Genomic DNA, 18,225 nt, shown 5'->3' with positions numbered 1-18,225 from the left:
GTATGGCCCTTGCCTTTTTTCTGTGTTTCCCGTGAGACTGGCTAGGGACTGGTTAGGCAGTTCCTTAGTTTGCTTATTAGAACCAAGGCAAATGTTGAACAGTTTACAGCGAGTGTGTATCTGATGGATCCTTGCTTTGCACATTGGTTGTTGAATGTTTTTGAATATTATCCCTAATTAGAACTCTCAACAGAAGAGCTTCTAGGGAATAGGAAACACTGGATTTTTCCTATCTTAGAATTTCAAGTTCACTCTCTGTGTCTCTTTCTTTCCCTTCTCCTTTCCTATATTTATATACATTGATAAACTTATACATGTAGGATATGTGTGTATAAATATACATGTGTTTATATACACAAAATATATTGTCTTTGTGAAGTTAAAATTTAAACCACTTTTTGAATATTATTATACTTCACTGTAAATTTAAATTATTAAAAATTGGTGTTTTCAATATAACCAAAATAGCTGACCATCTTTTCCCAAGCCCTGACCCATTTCCCCAAGCTTTATTTTAATTAGCCATGAAAACTTTGCATTCAAAGCAAAGTTTTGAATGCTTCAGCACCAAAGCATTTATTGTTTTCTGTGTACATAAAATTTTAACCTACTGGACAGGAGACCGGCTGATGACCCCAGAAGCCTAGAGTTTCAGAGCAGCCTAAGGTAGAACAGAAATAGGTGTGCTGAATGTAGGATTAAGAGTGTCCATGACTGATGCCAACCAGCTTTGTCTTATTTGTTGTGGTGTCCCCTAGGATGCAGGAAAAGAAGAGTAGCACTAAAAATCAGGAAGGAAAAAAGCCATAGGATTCTGGGCTGTGGTCCCACATCTGCCACTAACGTGAGACAAAACCTGTCACTTCGTTTGTCCTCAATATTCTTAAGCTATAAAAATGAGGGATTTGTAATAAGTTATGTCTAAGGGTTCTTCTGTGTTTACTTCTGAGATTCCAGTCTACCTTGCTTTATTCCAGTTTCAGCATTTGCATAGGCCACATGATATCAAACACAGCTCAACACATAGATATTGTTCATTGGATTACATTTCTTCCTAGCACTAACAATGAATCCTAGTGCAAAACTAGAATATCATGGACCATTTTGTGAACCTTCACCTCAATGACCATTAGATCTCCTAGTGGCTCAGAAGACTACATTTGCTTCAAATTGCCAAGTTTAAGATCAATGACTGAAAAGTGTGAAAGAGAAAAATAGAATATTCCAGAGTATTCTGGGTTATCTGTGTAGTGTAATGTATTCTTCACTATGATGCTACCATCTGTTCATGGTAAACTTTCCTAATATTGCCCCAAATTGGGTTAGATCCTCAAGTGAACCTTAACAGACATGATGTTGTGTTCTTGAATAGATCTGCTTCAATTGTAGGCCATTTAATTAGCCTAGCTGTCAGATTTAAAAAACTAGTCATTAAGACAATCATTTTTTGATTGTAAACTTGATCTACAACACTTTTTGATGACTTAAACTTTAGACTGAGAAGGACAAAACTTCTGCCTGGGGAACAAGCAGAGATGTGTCCTTGACTTGCACAAGATTTTTATATTACCTAAGATCTAAAGTTTATCCTTGGAGAAGGCAATGGCACCCCATTTCAGTACTCTTGCCTGGAAAATCCCATGGATGGAGGAGCCTGGTAGGCTGCAGTCCATGGGGTCGCTAAGAGTCGGACACAACTGAGCGAATTTGCTTTCACTTTTCACTTTCATGCATTGGAGAAGGAAATGGCAACCCACTCCAGTGTTCTTGCCTGGAGAAACCCAGGGATGGGGGAGCCTGGTGGGCTGCCATCTATGGGGTCGCACAGAGTCAGACACGACTGAAGTGACTTAGCAGCAAAGTTTATCCTCAAACACATTTCTTTATTTAACTCTCATTTCTAATTACATCTTTTCTGTGGTTTTGTCACAGCAATCATATCTTGCATTAATACCACATTTGAGGATCTTTGGGTGTAAAACATGTTTTGTGAGAAAAACATCTAAATGACTAAAGGATGTGAGACATTTTGCTAAACTGCCACTGCTAATCTGATTTAATGGTGTCTTAATATTTTGAAGCCTTGACAAACTTAGGAACTTGGAGTCAGCTCTAGACCTCAGGCGTAGTCAGATTCATTACAGGTCCATGGGGCCAAAGCTGGTGGATGGTCACTTCACTGGTCAGTTAGAAAGCATCTGTTAAGTACCCATTGTGTGTTTGACACTATAAAATAAAAAGATGTGGTCAGAGCCCCTGGGAATCTCTAGTCTTAGACAACTACAAATTAATGAAAGGTCTAAAGTTTCATTCTTATTGGAATTATTGAACTGAGTTCCAGGAAACACATTTATAGATAGGGATTTCAAATGAAAGAGGACAGGAGAGATGTCCAGCCTAGAATAGAGATGACCTGGGCATTCATTTGATGATGCCTTTGACCAAGAAACATTGATATTTTAGGAATCAGTGAAATAAAATGGACTGCAATGGGTGAATTTAACTCAGATGACCATTATATCTACTACTGAGGGCAAGATCCATTACAAGAAATGGAGTAACCTTCATAGTCAACAAAAGAATCTGAAATGCAGTACTTGGGTGCAATCTCAAAAGTGACAGAATGATCTCTGTTCATTTCCAAGGGAAACCATTCAATATCACAGTAATCCAAGTCTGTACCCCAACCAGCAATCCTGAAGAAGCTGAAGTCGAATGGTTCTATGAAGACCTACAAGACCTTCTAGAACTAACACCCAAAAAGCATGTCCTTTTCATTATAGGGGACTGGAATGCAAAAGTGAAAAATCAAGAGATACCTGGAGTAACAGGTAAGTTTGGCCTTGGAGTACAAAATGAAGCAGAGCACAGGCTAACAGAGTTTTGCCATGAGAACTCTCTGGTCATAGCAAACACCCTCTTCCAACAACACAAGAGATTACTCTACACATGGACATCACCAGATGGTCAATACCAAAATCAGACTGATTGTATTTTTTGCAGCCAAAGATTGAGAAGCTCTAAACAATCAGCAAAAATAAGACCAGAAGCTGACTGTAGCTCAGATCATGAACTCCTTATTGCAAAAATCAGACTTGCATTGAAGAAAGTGGGGGAAAACCATTAGACCATTCAGGTATGACCTAAATCAATTCCCTTATGATTATACAGTGGAAGTGACAAACAGATTAAAGACATTAGATCTGATAGACAAAGTGCTTGAAGAACTATGGACGGAAGTTCGTAACATTGTACAGGAGGCAGTGATCAAGACCATCTCCAAGAAAAAGAAATGCAAAAAGGCCAAATGGTTGTCTGAGGAGGCCTTACAAGTAGCTGAGAAGAGAAGCTAAAGGCAAAGGAGAAAAGGAAAGATATGCCAATTTGAATGCAGAGATCCAAAGAATAGCAAGGAGAGACAAGAAAGCCTTCCTCAGCGTTCAGTGCAAAGAAATAGAGGAAAACAAGAGAATGGGAAAGACTAGAGATCTTGTCAAGAAAATTAGAGATACCAAGGGAACACTTCATGCAAAGATGGGCTCGATAAAGGACAGAAATGGTATGGACCTAACAGAAGCATAACATATTAAGAAGAGGTGGCAAGAATGTACAGAAGAATTATATTAAAAAGATCTTCATGACCCAGATAACCACGATGGTGTGATCACTCACCTAGAGCCAGACTTCCTGGAATGCGAAGTCAAGTGGGGCTTGGGAAGCATCACTACAAACAAAGCTAATGGAGGTGATAGAATTCCAGTTGAACTACTTAAAACCCTAAAAATGATGCTGTAAAAGTGCTGCACTCAATATGCCAGCAAATTTGGAAAACTCAGTAGTGGCCAAAGGACTGGAAAAGGTCAGTTTTCATTCCAATCACAAAGAGAGGCAGTGCCAAAAAATGTCCAAATTACCTCACAATTGTACTCGTCTCACACACTAGCAAACTGATGCTCAAAATTCTCCAAGCCAGGCTTCAACAGTATGTGAACCATGAACTTCCAGATGTGCAAACTGGTTTTAGAAAAGGCAGAGGAACCAGAGATCAAATTTCCAACATCTGTTGGATCTTTGAAAAAGCAAGAGAGTTCCAGAAAAACATCTACTTCTGTTTTATTGACTACACCAAAGCCTTTGACTGTGTGGATCACAATAAACTGTGGAAAATTCTGAAGGAGATGGGGATACCAGACTACCTGACCTGCCTCCTGAGAAATCAAGAAGCCACATTTAGAACTGGACATGGAACAACAGACTGGTTCCAAATTGGGAATGGAGTACATCAAGGCTGTATATTGTCACTCTGCTTATTTAACTTCTATGAAGAGTGCATCATGTGAAATGCCAGGCTGGATGAAGCACAAGCTGGAATCAAGATTGCTGGGAGAAATATCAATAACCTCAGATATGCAGATGATACCACCCCTTTATGGCTAAAAGCAAAGAACTAAGAGCCTCTTGATGAAAGTTAAAGAGGAGAGTTAAAAAGTTAGCTTAAAACTCAACATTCAGAAAAGTAAGATCATGGCCTCTGGTCTCATCACTACATGGCAAATAGATGGGGAAACAATGGAAACTGTGACAGACTATTTTGGGGGGACTCCAAAATCACCACAGATGGTATTGCAGCCATGAAATTAAAAGACGCTTGCTCCTTGCAAAAAATGCTATGACCAACCTAGACAGCATATTAAGAAGCAGAGACATTACTTTGCCGACAAAGGTCCATCTAGTCAAAGCTATGGTTTTTCCAGTAGTCATGTATCAGTGTGAGAGTTGTACTATAAACAAAGCTAAGCGCCAGAGAATTGATGCTTTTGAACTGTGGTGTTGGAAAAGACTCTTGAGAGTCCCTTGGACTGCAAGGAGATCCACCCAGTCCATCCTAAAGGAAATCAGTCCTGAATATTCATTGGAAGGACTGATGCTGAAGCTGAAACTCCAATACTTTGGCCACCTGATAGGAAGAACAGACTCATTTGAAAAGACCCTGATGCTGGGAAAGATTGAAGGCAGGAGCAGAAGGGGATGACAGAGGATGAGATGGTTGGATGGCAGCACTAACTCAATGAACATGTGTTTGAGTAAGCTCTGGGAGTTGGTGATGGACAGGGAAACCTGGCATGCTACAGTCCATGGGGTTGCAAAGAGTTGGACACGACTGTGCGACTGAAGTGAACCGAACTTAACCAAGAAATGTTCATTGAGTGCCAGTTGTATTCTTGTCACTAGGGATGCAGAAGTCTTTCTATGTCCTCTTAGATGGTGGCCTGGCTTAGGAGCCTAATTACAGACGGAATGGGGCCATTTTAGGGTGGATGGCGAATTAAAGCAGGATTATTTAAGCTTCAGCTCTGATCAGAGCTGTCCAGGACCAGTGAAGGTACCATGAGATTATGCATATAATCAAGATATGCATGTAAGGAAGCCTGGCCTGGTCTTGGAAATCAGCTGAAGCTTCCATCTAACAGGGAGGATAAGAATTCCAGGAAGTGGACACAGTATTTGCTTAAACCATGAGTTGGCAAACTTCCTCCTGTAGGCAGATCTTGCCCATGGCCTGCTTTTGTAAATAAAGTTTAACATTTTTCTCCATAGAAATGTTAGGTATTTCTACTTAACTCCTAATTATCTGTAATTTGTGTTACTATTGTTAAGGATATCTTATTTTTAATCACATTCTCTATTTTACTTGTAAGTGATTGAGCATGGAAAACTTGGTGAAATCTTGTTAGTTCTATAATTTATTAATTCTGTCAACTCTCTCAAACTTTGCTATCTTCCCCATTTCTTCTAAGCCCAGTGCCTAGCCAACCCTTAGTTCATGGGCTACACACAACCCACCACCATTTTTGTAAATAAAATCTCACTGGAACATAGCCATGCCTATTTGTTTACATATTGTCTATGAATACTTTCTAGCTATATGGCAGAGTTGAATCAGAGATTGAGTGTCTCACAAAACCTAAATAAAATCTTTGCTGTCTCTGTGTACAAAATATTATTAACCTTGTTCATCTCTGACCACACGATAATATCTTTAAATACTTGAAGACTGTCCATCAAGACTTGTTCTTTGTGGCTCCAAAGACTTGAACTAGGACCACAGTATACAAATTAGAGGGAGAGAGAGTTTAGTTCAAGTAGAGAGAACTTTTAGTAGTAAGAATATAAATGTACTTCGTCACAAAAAGACCAAAGTTGGCTTTCTTTCACCTAAAAGGTGGTGGATTTATAATTAATTGCCCAAATGGCAAACTCTTAGCAAATTACTTCAGAACTTGTTACAAATCAGGACTGTCCCAGGCAAGCACAGATAAATAGCTACTCTACTTTCAGAGGATCCAGCTTTCTGGAACCCAAGGATTTAACCCAGGTCTCCTGCATTGCAGGCAGATTCTTTACCATTTGAGCCACCAGGGAAGCCCCCTTGCTGGAATAGCTCAGATTATCTCTGCACTGTAACTGTTGAGAAGTAAAGAAAGAGATGCAGGTTTGAATTAGGTCAAACAGTGGGGTTTGTTTTCGCCTCCCACAGATTTCTCTGTGGGAGAAATATATGTATATATGTATGTATTTGTTTATTTATTTATGGCTGTGCCAGGGACGGAGGAGCCTGTTGGGCTGCCGTCTATGGGGTCGCGCAGAGTCGGACACGACTGAAGCGACTTAGCAGCAGCAGCAGCAGCAGCTGGTCTTAGTTGCAGCTTGCAGGATCTTTAGCTGTAGCATGTGGGATCTAGTTTCCTGACCAGATAGGTCCCCTGTATTGGGAGCACGAAGTCTTAGCCACTGGACCGTGAGGGAAGTCCTTCTCACAGGTTTTTGAAGTCACATTAAAACCCCACATGTAACAAGTGATAGACAACCTTCAAGTGTCTTATTCTTCTTTTCCAGCACTGGGGAAGTTCTTGTTTGCACAATTGTTGGCTCTAACTCAGGGGAATTCAGTGATCAGGGAATGAGCAGTGATAGAGAGTCCTTGGACAGTCCCCTCGATCCTACAGTGTCTCCTTCAACCCAGGGCAAAACAAGGCTTTCCTGAAAGAATAAAGTTCTGAACTCAGCCAAAGAAACTAGTATGCCTAATCAGATATTTCCAAATATTTTTAGAGAAATGGGTTTTATATCATATGACTTATTCCTCAAGAACAGCCATGTGGGAGCTCTACATAAGACAGTCTTTTGCAGTTTTTCTTCAGTAGTAAGTCCCACTCTGTGGAAGCTGGTAAAAGTCCCTTCTGTGGTTTAATTTACAAGCACAGATTCCAGCTAAGGCAGGTGTTGGCAAAATCTTATGGCACAAAATTCTGCAAACTGGCCTCCTTCTGCCAAGACAGCGCTCTGCAAATTGTAGTTAAACAAGCGTGGTGTGTGGCTAATTTCTCTTTTATAGTCTGCAATTTGGTGGTTATTTTGTCACATTCTGGTTCTCACAGACATCAGTGTCAGCATTAATAGTTTTTCCAGTTTTGAAAGGAGGACAGTCGTTGCCACAAGGGTTGTCTGCAGAACCCAGGCTCATGATTGGCTTTGTCACTGGTGGGATGTGCTTACTTGTCATCTCCCCGTGACTAGTCCATGATGTCTGTTACCGCTTGGTCCAAAGCTTTAACCCGTCATGGTTGCTACGGAAGTTCCCTGGAAGGCAGCATCAGCATCAGCCGGGAACTTGTGAGAAATGAACATTCTCAGGCCCGTGTCAGCTTACTAATTCAGACACTCATATCCTCCAGGTGATATAAAGTTTGAGAACACTGGTTTTGGAAAAAACACCTAGAAATTTGTAGCATGCCTTCCTTAGAAAATAATCATGGTTATTGCATAAACCATAGAAGAAGATCAAACTAGTCAATCCTAAAGGAAATCCTAAATATTCATTGGAAGGACTGATGCTGAAGCTGAAGCTCCAATACTTTGGCCACCTGATGTGAAGAACTGACTCATTGGAAGAGACCCTGATGCTGGGAAAGGCAGGAGGAGAAGGGGACGACAGAGGTTGACATGGTTGATTGGCATCACTGACTCGATGGACATGAGTTTGAGCAAGCTCCTGGAGTTGGTGATGGACGGGAAAGCCTGGCATACCGCAGTCCATACGGTTGCAAAGAGTTGGGCACGACTAAGCGACTGAAGTGACTGAACTGATTCCATAAACTGTCTGAGCCAGGTGACGCTAGTGGTAAAGAACCCAGGTGCCAATACAGGAGACATAAGAGCTGACTCCTGGGTTCCATCCCTGGGTCGGGAATATCCCCTAGAGGAGAACGTGGCAACCCACCCCAGTAGTCTTGCCTAGAGAATTCCATGGACAGTGGGGCCTGGCAGGCTATACAATCCATTGGGTCACAAAGAATCAGACACAACTGAAGTGACTTAGCATATACATGCACATACATTCCATAAACAATTAATTGTTGCCTGCATTTGCCACATTACTATGCAAGGCTTTGGAAAAGGGTAACTACAAATGTCATGAAGATAATAATCAGGTTTGTGATTTGCACATTGTGCCTCCGTGGTTATGGTTGGTGTTAAATGAATGTTTATTGAATTCATTAGAATGTAAATACAGCTAAGCCCCTACCTCCTAAAGACTTCCATGTATCAAATTTCAAGGGACATAGCTTTCCCTGTTGTGGTGGTGGCATAGTTCTTACTCCCATGAATAGAAAACATTGACAATGCATCTTAATAAATTAAAACTTTTTTCACTTTATGTTTAAGATTGTAGATATAGATGCCTCTATTTAGAATTGAAAGCAAGAGTTTTCTCCAATGTATTAGATTGGCCAAAACATTTTTGGGTTTTTCTATAAGATATTATGGGAAAAATCTGAACAATTTTTTGGACAATCCAATATATATTTTCAGTCAGGAGAAAGGAAATATTGCTGAGATTATATGACCTGGTTGATCCTGACAACATTGTATGCACTTTAACTTCAGCTTTACCTTGGTTATGTAGACGCACCTAGACCTTTCTACCTTCCCACCTTTCCAGATAGTTTGAAGATAGAAAAAGGATTCTGAAGCAGTTCCATCAATGGCATCACTTTTTGCCTAATTATTCTATAAATCACCAGAGCAGCTGTAGGCCAATTAAGTTAAAAAATGTGCAGGTGGTCAGAGGAATGACTAGAAAAAAATGCACTCCTGTTTTAAGGGACCTTGTGTTTCTTAAAAGATATAAAAGGCAACAGCTTTTTAAATTGAGAGTAGCAAAGGGCCAAAATAGTTTTAAAATGAAAGAAATAGTCAAATAAAAATGTAACGTGTACCAGATGTAAGCAAATTAAATGGAACACTGCACAGGTGTTCCAAAAAACGTTCATAATGTAGTTGAAGAGAATGGCTTCTTTCATTTTGTTATGACTTAAATGCGAGGACAGTCTTTATATACAACTAAAAATGTTTAAATAGCAGTGAATCCGTGCCACCCCATCTCTGATCCCAACTCTGTGTCCTGCAACCACTGCCGTAAATGAAGTACCATCTTCATCATTACTGAGAACACTGTTACTCAGCTCCTGTAGCCGTAAATAGAGATCACTGTGTATTCACCCAGAAATCACTCCATGTGACCACATAAACAACCTGCACAGATTATGTTTTCTCACATTTTAGAAAAATATAGTCTGAAGTGAGTGAACTTGACCAATTGCCATGATAATGCTTAAAAACAACTTCCATGCCCGAGAAGACTTAAATGTTTTTCTTAATGACTATTATGTGTCCCAGTATAAAGGGCCACATTGCCCCATCTTACTCCCTTTCACAAATCCCTACCTATTACAGTTTGTTTTTTTTTCCCCCCATATGCCTTGAACTGAGCTGAGATTTGCGAGGAACAGAAAAAATCACAAGTACTTCCATTCCTCAAAGAAGTGAAAGTACAGCAGAAGACATGACAAGTGTATAAATAGCTATAAACATGATAGAAAACAGCAGTGCTATTTGAGAGTGCCCAGAAGTTTATTTGTAAAATGTTTTATGTTGGTTTTCTTACTGAGCACTTACTAAGTGTGGAGACGAAGACAAAAGCTAGCGTGAAACAGACAGACATATTACTTGATATCATGGGGTTTACAATCTGTATGGAAGACAGAACTAAACATGAGAAATACATATGATAATTAACATAAAGGAAAGAAGATATTCACAGAGAGTGACAGCAGGCACCTATTTTAGATAATGTGATCAGAAACACTTCTCAAACGGGGAGTCTTTTGAGCTGAGACTTGAAGCAAAAGTCATCCATGTAAAAGTCATGGGGAACAAAAGAAAAATGAAAACATATAAAAGTGTCCATAGAAACATTTGCATGTGAACGTTCATGGTAACATTATTCATTAAACAGCAGTGAAAACCATGCCATTCCCAAACCATGCCATAGCCAAAGAAGAAGCAACCTAAATGACCATCAACGGGTAACTTGGGTTGAATTTTGTGCCCCCCAAAAGATATTATATGTTGAAATACTAACCTCCAGTACCTAAGAATACAACCTTATTAGGAAATAAATTAGTTAGATGAGATCATTTTGGAATTGGGTAAATCTTTAACCCAATATGACTGATGTCTTTATAAGAAAACAGTGGGAAGACCCATGGAGAGAACATCATACAAATCAGAGGTTGCACTGACAGAGCTGCAAGCCATGAAACACCCTGAATATTGATGACCACCACCACAAGCCAGGACGAGGCAAGGAAGGATACTCCATGGTCTCAAAGACAGCACAGCCCTGTCGACCTCTAATCTTCAGAATTGTGAGAGAGTGAATCTATTTTGCTTGAAGTCACTTAGTCTGTGTCTCTTTCCAAGGACAGTCCTAGGAAACTAATACAGCTGGTGAACAGATGATTAAAATATTTTTCTTCTGTACAGTGGAATATTATACAGGCGTAAAAAAGAAGGAATCATTGATACAAGCCACACCAGGGATGAACTTTGATAACATTATGCCAAGTAAAAGAAGCCAAATGCAAAAGACCATATGTTATATGATTTCATTTATATGTAATGTCCAGAAAAGGCAAATCTATAGACAAAACAAATTAATGGTTGCCTGAGGCTGGGACTGCTTCTGGGAATTAACTGTAAATAGGCATGAGGGATATTATTTGGGGGATGGAAGTGTTGTAAATTGAGTTATGGTGATGATTGCCCAACTCAGTCCATTTATTAAAAATCATTACATTATATGTTTTTAAAAAGAAGTCATAGGAGACCGTGAGAGCTGAGGCAAAAAGGTTTGATACTTTTTGGTCATTTACAGACTGCTGTGGGCTAGAGCATAGAGCGTGCTGAGGAAAGGGTACAGGATGCTGAAGGAGAGGACTTTGAGTCTAAGCCATAATGGGTGAGATTTTAGGATAAGCAATTAATATAATAGTTCAGGGGGCCTCAGACACTAAGTAGTGATGTTTCAATTGCTTAGGACAAAGCTGTGTGAGATAGTTTTTATCCTTGGTGTATCTTTCATAGCTGGATTATGGAAACCAGGTTTGTATGTAGTGTTTATAGAACAAGGGGACTAGGAAAACCTGATCATGGCTGACACAGCCTTGACCCCCATATTTTCACTTTATCATCTCATCTCCCTTCCGTGCATGAGGCACTGCAGTGGAAGTTGTTGTGATATCCTGGGAGGACAAAAGACCTTTTCTCTTGGAGTTCTCTTGTGGCACTCTAGATCAGAATCTGCCTGCCAGTGCAGGAGATACAGTTTCGATCCTTGGTCCAGAAAGATTCCACATGCCACGGAGCAACTAAGCCTGTGCACCACAACTACTGAACCCAAGCGCTAGAGCCCACGGACCAAAACTACTGAGCCGTGTGCTGCAGCCACTGAAGCCCATGCGCCTAGAGTCCATGTTCCGCAGGAGAGGATGCCTCAGTGAGAATCGCACACACCACAGCACAGAGTAGCCTCCACTCAGACAACTAGAGAAAGCCTGTGCAACCAAAAAAGAGAGAGAGAGAGATGAAAAAAAAAAAAAAAAAAAGAACCTCTTCCTCCCAAGGCAGTTGTTTTTTAATTAACACTGCTTTTAGCGTATACAGCCACACACACAGCACTCAAAGGTGTTAGCTTGCTCCTGCACTCAGAGTCATACTACTGATATTTATGGGATGATGAGTCACTTGTATGGGCTGTTTGTTAGCAAGTTCAGCAGAAGTGTGTGAATGCAGGTGTTAGTAAGCACTGTCTCTTTATGGTCCAGCTGTGTGGCACATGCTCTAGGAAAGGCAAAAGGACTCAATAGACTGGCCACAAAGGGAGGAATGGTTTTGTATCTGAGGGTGTCACACATGGATTTAGTATATTTGAATTTAGTTTGGGAGTGTTACTCCCGAAGTGGTGAGAGGCCATAGGAAAAGATTTAGACCAGAAATCAGGGACCAGGCTTGCAACCTTGAATGCTGGTCTGTTGTGAAACTTAAGACAAACTGTTTAACCCTTTTGGGATTACAGGCTCGCTTGTAAAAGACAGAGACAGACTAGAATTGTGATTTCCATTTTGGTGGAGGGTTTAAGGTTCTTTTTAGAACAGGTTGTTGCTAGGTATAGGTCCTTTCTTCAGAAAAGTGTACATCTGTGAATGCCAATATTAAGAATCCTGAACTGGGACTTCACTGGTGGTCCAGTGGTTAAGACTCCATGCTTCTAATGCAGGGGGTACAGTTTCTATCCCTGGTCAGGGAACTAAAAATCCCACATGCTATGTGGCATGGCCAAAAAAAATTCTATTAAAAGAAATTGCTGAACCAAATGATCTCAGAGATGCCTTCCATAGCCAATCCTCTCTGTCAGTCTATGAAAAGAAGATAACAAAATGACGATGTTCAGCTTTGCACAAAGTGAAGTCACTCAGTCGTGTCTGACTCTGAGACCCCATGGACTGTAGCCTACCAGGCTTCTCCATCCATGGGATTCTCCAGGCAAGAATACTGGAGTGGGTTGCCTTTTCTTTCTCCAGGTCTGATGACATACGTCCCAACAAATCTAGCAAGGCTATTAGATCATCTGACTCAAGGGGTTGATTTTTTCTTTTTTGCACATTGAAGACATTCCCTTGCTGCTTCTCAGGCTATGAAGCTGAAGATAAAGAGGGTCACCTCTGCAAAACACATAGAATTGTTTCTCTGAGCCATTGTTCCTGTCCCCATCCATGCCTTACTTTGAACCTTTTCATCTGAATCCTTTGATCTTTTTTTTCTCTAACTGTAGGAAACCTAAAGAAGAGATGAAATGGAGGATCCTATCATGTTTTAGTGAGCTAGATAATTTTAAACTTTATATTGCCACAGTTGAATCAGAGGCCATAGAAAATGACTAGAAATTGAACAGAAATGAATGTATCAAAACAACTAGAGTAGTGGTAGACAGCATTAAGAATGACTGATGAGAAATAATTCATAAGCATTTAGTTATAAAGCATGGACTTAATTTGTTAGGCTTTGACACCTTGGCTATGATTGTACAGTAATTTTTTGAAATATTGGAAAGTAAGAAAATAGGATCTTTAGGGTAAAACTACCATTGGCAAGATGGGTATCACTTACAGGCTATTTCCTATATTTACTACCTATTATTCTTTTATCATCATTTCAGAATATAATAAAAATATATGAATTTTGTGTTACCTTGCATATACCAATTTATGACTCATTCAGATTGGCCTTCAAAAGTGAAAGATAATTTGTGGTTATAAACTAATTACTCAGAAATGTTCTTTACAGAGACCCAACTAAAGCATGCACATATTTTTTAACATATTTTAAATTTTCTGCAGTATGTTTCCAAAAAAAAAAAATAATAATGTGGTATTAATGGTGACTAGGACTTAACCACCCCCCCTTTTTTCTTCCATGACTACATTTTTAACAAAGTGTTTTTGAGAAGCAGAGTTGTCCACATGGAGAATTTAATCCTAGGCAGATGGTGTGGTGCTGGAATACACATTTCCTCCAGCAGTAACTGGGAAAGAAGCCATGATTCATGGCTATTGGAGATAGGAGCCTCTTTAAGTGAAGGGATTAATTACACACACAATGATGTATAGGAACATCCTACATTAACACAAAAACACTTGTGTATGTCTTAAAAGAATCTCCAAGGCTTAGTTCCTTTGTTTATTCACAGGGGTGATGGGCGAATATGAACCAAAAATAGAAGTGCAGTTTCCAGAAACGGTCCCGACCGCAAAGGGAACAACGGTGAAGCTGGAATGCTTTGCGTTAGGAAAGTAAGTTCTGGTTTGTCTCCTCCATTGTCCTCCCTCCAGCTTGGGCAAGTCAAGAAAATTCTTTGCACTGTTCACAGTAATGGTTTATGAAGTAACTGAAAAGCAAGCCAAGCCTCTCTCACTGTGATCCTGTGTGTGCCTCTTTGATTCTGTCCTGTCATCACGGAGAAGGGAGGTGGCATGGCATGCGAGGAGTTAGCTGCCCCTATGGACACGGCCACAGAGGGGAGGAGAATAGGCAGTTCTGAAAGTGTTTCATTCTGTTACGATAACCTGTAATGTGCATGTTGTCTGACCCAGAATGACAGGAAAACAGTGGCCTTCATCTGAGGTACAGTGAAGTTGACTGTTTGGAAAAAGGTAGAATTTCATTTGGGTCCCAGCTTACAGAGTGTGCATCAAATTTTTCTTCTATTTCTTTTTAAATTGAAAGGCTCTTCTTTCTAGTTTTTTGTTAAATTTTATTTTATATTGAAGTATATTTGATTTACAATGTTGTGTTAATTTTTGCCCTATAGCAGAGTGATTCATTGATACATATATACATTCTTTTTCATGTTATTTTCCATTATGGTTTATCACTGGATATTGAATACAGTTCCCTGTGATATACAGCAGTACCTTGTTGTTTATTTATTCTCTGTATAATCATTTGCATCTGCTAATCCCAAGCTTTCAATCCACACCTCCCCCAACTCCCTCCCCCTTGTCAACCATAAAACCGTTCTCTATCTTTGTGAGTCTGTTTCTGTTACATCCGTTAACTTCAGTCACTCAGTCAATTCTGACTCTTTGCAACCCCATGGACTGCAGCACACCAGGCTTCACTGTCCATCACCAACTCCCGGAGCTTGGTCACACTCAGGTCCGTCAAGTCGGTGATGCCGTCCAACCATCTCATCCTCTGTCGTCCCCTTCTCCTCCTGCCTTCAATCTTTCCCAGCATCAGGGTCTTTTCCAGTGAGTCAGTCAGTTTTTGCATCAGGTGGCCCAAGTATTGGAGCTTCAGCTTCAGCATCAGTCCTTTCAATAATTATTCAGGACTGATTTCCTTTACAACTGTCTGGTTTGATCTGCTTGCAACCCGAGGGACTCTCGGATAAGTTCATTTGTGTCGTATTTTAGATTCCGTATATAAGCAATAGCATCTTCTTTCTACTTTGGCTAGAGGTTGGCAAGACCTGATATTCTCTAAGGAGTCTCTGTTTTACAGAGTCATCTCAAAATTATTCACAACTTTATTATTCAATCTGTGGAGTTTTCTCAGTTAAGCCTACTTGGGAACCAGTTAAATTATCCCTAGAGTGTCTGTCAGAGAGCATAAAGAAAATGAAAAATAGATCAGTTAAGATTTTCCCAGTAACCTTGCAGAAAAGGTTTGGCATCAGTGATAAAAACTTTCACCTGAAATAAGAATTTTTAGTCATTGGTGCACTTTAATGATGCATGTGAATCTCTGTAGCCAACCTCATTTATCCAGCTAACCCATTGCCAACTCCTCACCCTTTTCCTGGGCCCAGATGTGGGTTAAGGCAGGGACACTAACTTTTGCTCAGCTTCTGTTTTAGCAAGTAATCTATATTCACATCATTTTTTATTTCACAGCAACCATGCAAGAAAGTTGTTCCATTTTTTTTTTCAATTTTATTTTTAGTTCTAAAGAAAGGATTCTTTTGCTTTTCCTGTTTTCAAGTCAGGGCAGTATACTCTACAGTAGTATCTTTACTTGGGGGCCGAAAAATACAGCGCTCATTCTTTATTTTCTGAAAACTTACTCCATTAAATACATTATGACATAGCTATAGGAATGAACACTGTACTGACATTAAAAGTCAGCTTGTAAAACAACATGTAAGACCTGGAAAATGCCCATTATTTATCACTAAGAGACTAAAAGTAGATTGCTAAACAGTCAAAGATGGTCCCATTTTTTATTTTACATATGCTCAGATGCTTCGATCATGTCTGACTCTTTGTGACCCCATGGACTATAGCCTGCCAGACTTCTCTGTCCATGGGATTCTCCAGGCAAGAATACGGGAGTGGGTTGCCATGCCCTCCTCTAGGAGATCTTCCAGACCCAGGGATCGAACCCACATCTCCTGTATCTCCTACATTGCAAGGCAGATTCTTTACCACTCAGCCACCAGGGGAGCCCATTTACATATATATATATATATATATATATATATATATATATATGAAGCTTAATGCAAAGAAAAGATGAAAGAACGTAACTAGATGGTATAGGAATGTGTTTGGAGAGTTCTGCAAGGTGACACGTCGAAAAATCTATGGAGAAAGACAGCAAAATTTATGTTGTTCCCACTTTCAAAGGGAGTATGAATTAAACTCCATTCACACTACTTGAATGGCACTAGAATGAAGACAAAGGACCCAAATTGGGCTCCTCCAGTCTACACAGAAGTGTTTGGATACACACATGCAGCTGCGGAAACACATCATCACGGCCCACTTAAGAGCAGAAAGACTGTCTAAGAACAGTTATTTGTACTGGCACGTTTTAACTGTCTCATCACATGTAAAGATACCCATAATGTACTTTTGATAGAGCCCTTTCCGTATTTTGAGTTAGTTTCTGCCTAATGAACTTAAATTCCTCTAAAACAAGTGTAGTCGAGTTGATGGCTCTAATTTTTAAAATACCATCTCAGGTTTCCCAGAGAAGATTAGCAGGTTTTTAGTCTAGTTTCTTGTCTGTGTGTGCCTTTGTGAAAAATAAATAGATAAATAATTGTATCCCCTGCTAGGAAGCCGCAACTCAGAAGCTGTGGTTAGCTCGCTAAACCATTGATCTGCAGATTCAGTAATGCCCTTACAATTTAAGATGCATTCTAACAGTTTCAGCTGCAGGATGATAGATGCCTTGAGAGTACTTAAAGTCCCCACAGGTTGCCTCTTTCCTTATCTCGCTATTTTAAGATAACTTTCCCCAAACCACCCTCCTAATGGACTGCTAGAAGTTGGTAAGGGCCCACACAGGGTGTTCCAAGAGGCAAAAAGTGAAGCTGCCAGTTTCGTATCCACTGAGCCTTGAAACTGACACCACATCACTTCTGTCTTATTTTAAGTCATAGTAGCCACCTGGTTCAAGCAGAAGGGGTTCTGGACCACATCTTAGTGGAAGGCATTTTTAATTCTCCACATTTGTGCATGGACTTTTAAAAATTTTTATATTTATGATCTTAAACAGATGCACTGGAAAAAATGTAACAAGCGTATAAAAATCTGTTTTTATTTCATTGGTAATATTGTATATTATATGGAATACCTTCTTTAAGGGTAAGAAAGGTTATTTGATTTTAAGGGCTTCCCTGGTGGCTCAGCTGGTAAAGAATCTGCCTGCAATGTGGGAGACCTGGGTTCAATCCCTAAAGAAAACAGAATACATAATAGTACTAGAGATGTATCACTGAAATTATAATAGTGATACATGAATAAATGACTTTTGGGGAACACTGTCTAGTGCCAGCTATATAATGTTTGGAACCAAGAAGGAAGGAATTGTAACGAGCATAGATTCAAATAAAAGAAAGTTTCTCTAACATGATTCACTCCCTTTTTTTCTTGCCACCAGTCCAGTACCAACTATTATCTGGAGAAGAGCTGATGGAAAGCCGATAGCAACCAAAGCCAGAAGACACAAGTCAAATGGGATTCTTGAAATCCCCAATTTTCAGCAGGAGGATGCTGGCTTGTATGAATGTGTGGCTGAGAATTCAAGAGGGAAAAATGTAGCAAAAGGACAGTTGACTTTCTATGGTAAGGTAGTGATTCCAGTTTATCATTTGTTGACATTCTTGGTATTAAAACCCATAAACTAGGAGATTTGCATTCAAGGTTTTTCAGAAGGATTGTTCAAAATACCATTGTGTAAAACCCTGTTTGCTGCCTAATTATCATCCCCTGGGTTGTTCTGGGTGGGGAAGGGGAGGTTGGGGGCAGTGGT

General features: G+C 39.9%; 1 protein-coding gene across 3 annotated transcripts in view; it reads left to right on the top strand.

Annotated features, from left to right (window-relative positions):
* Positions 1–18,225, top strand: part of CNTN4 (contactin 4) — a 1,027,736-nt gene that overhangs the window by 815,905 nt on the left and 193,606 nt on the right. For all 3 annotated transcript variants that reach the window (XM_005222675.5, XM_005222673.5, XM_059880036.1), the window contains 2 exons: positions 14,153–14,255; positions 17,854–18,038. In XM_005222675.5, the coding sequence (XP_005222732.1) occupies positions 14,153–14,255; positions 17,854–18,038 (288 nt within the window). The remainder of the gene's footprint in view (positions 1–14,152; positions 14,256–17,853; positions 18,039–18,225) is intronic.

This window comes from Bos taurus, chromosome 22, assembly GCF_002263795.3.
Source record: "Bos taurus isolate L1 Dominette 01449 registration number 42190680 breed Hereford chromosome 22, ARS-UCD2.0, whole genome shotgun sequence".
Taxonomy (NCBI): Eukaryota; Metazoa; Chordata; class Mammalia; order Artiodactyla; family Bovidae; genus Bos; species Bos taurus.
This window is presented reverse-complemented; position numbering and strand designations above follow the sequence as displayed.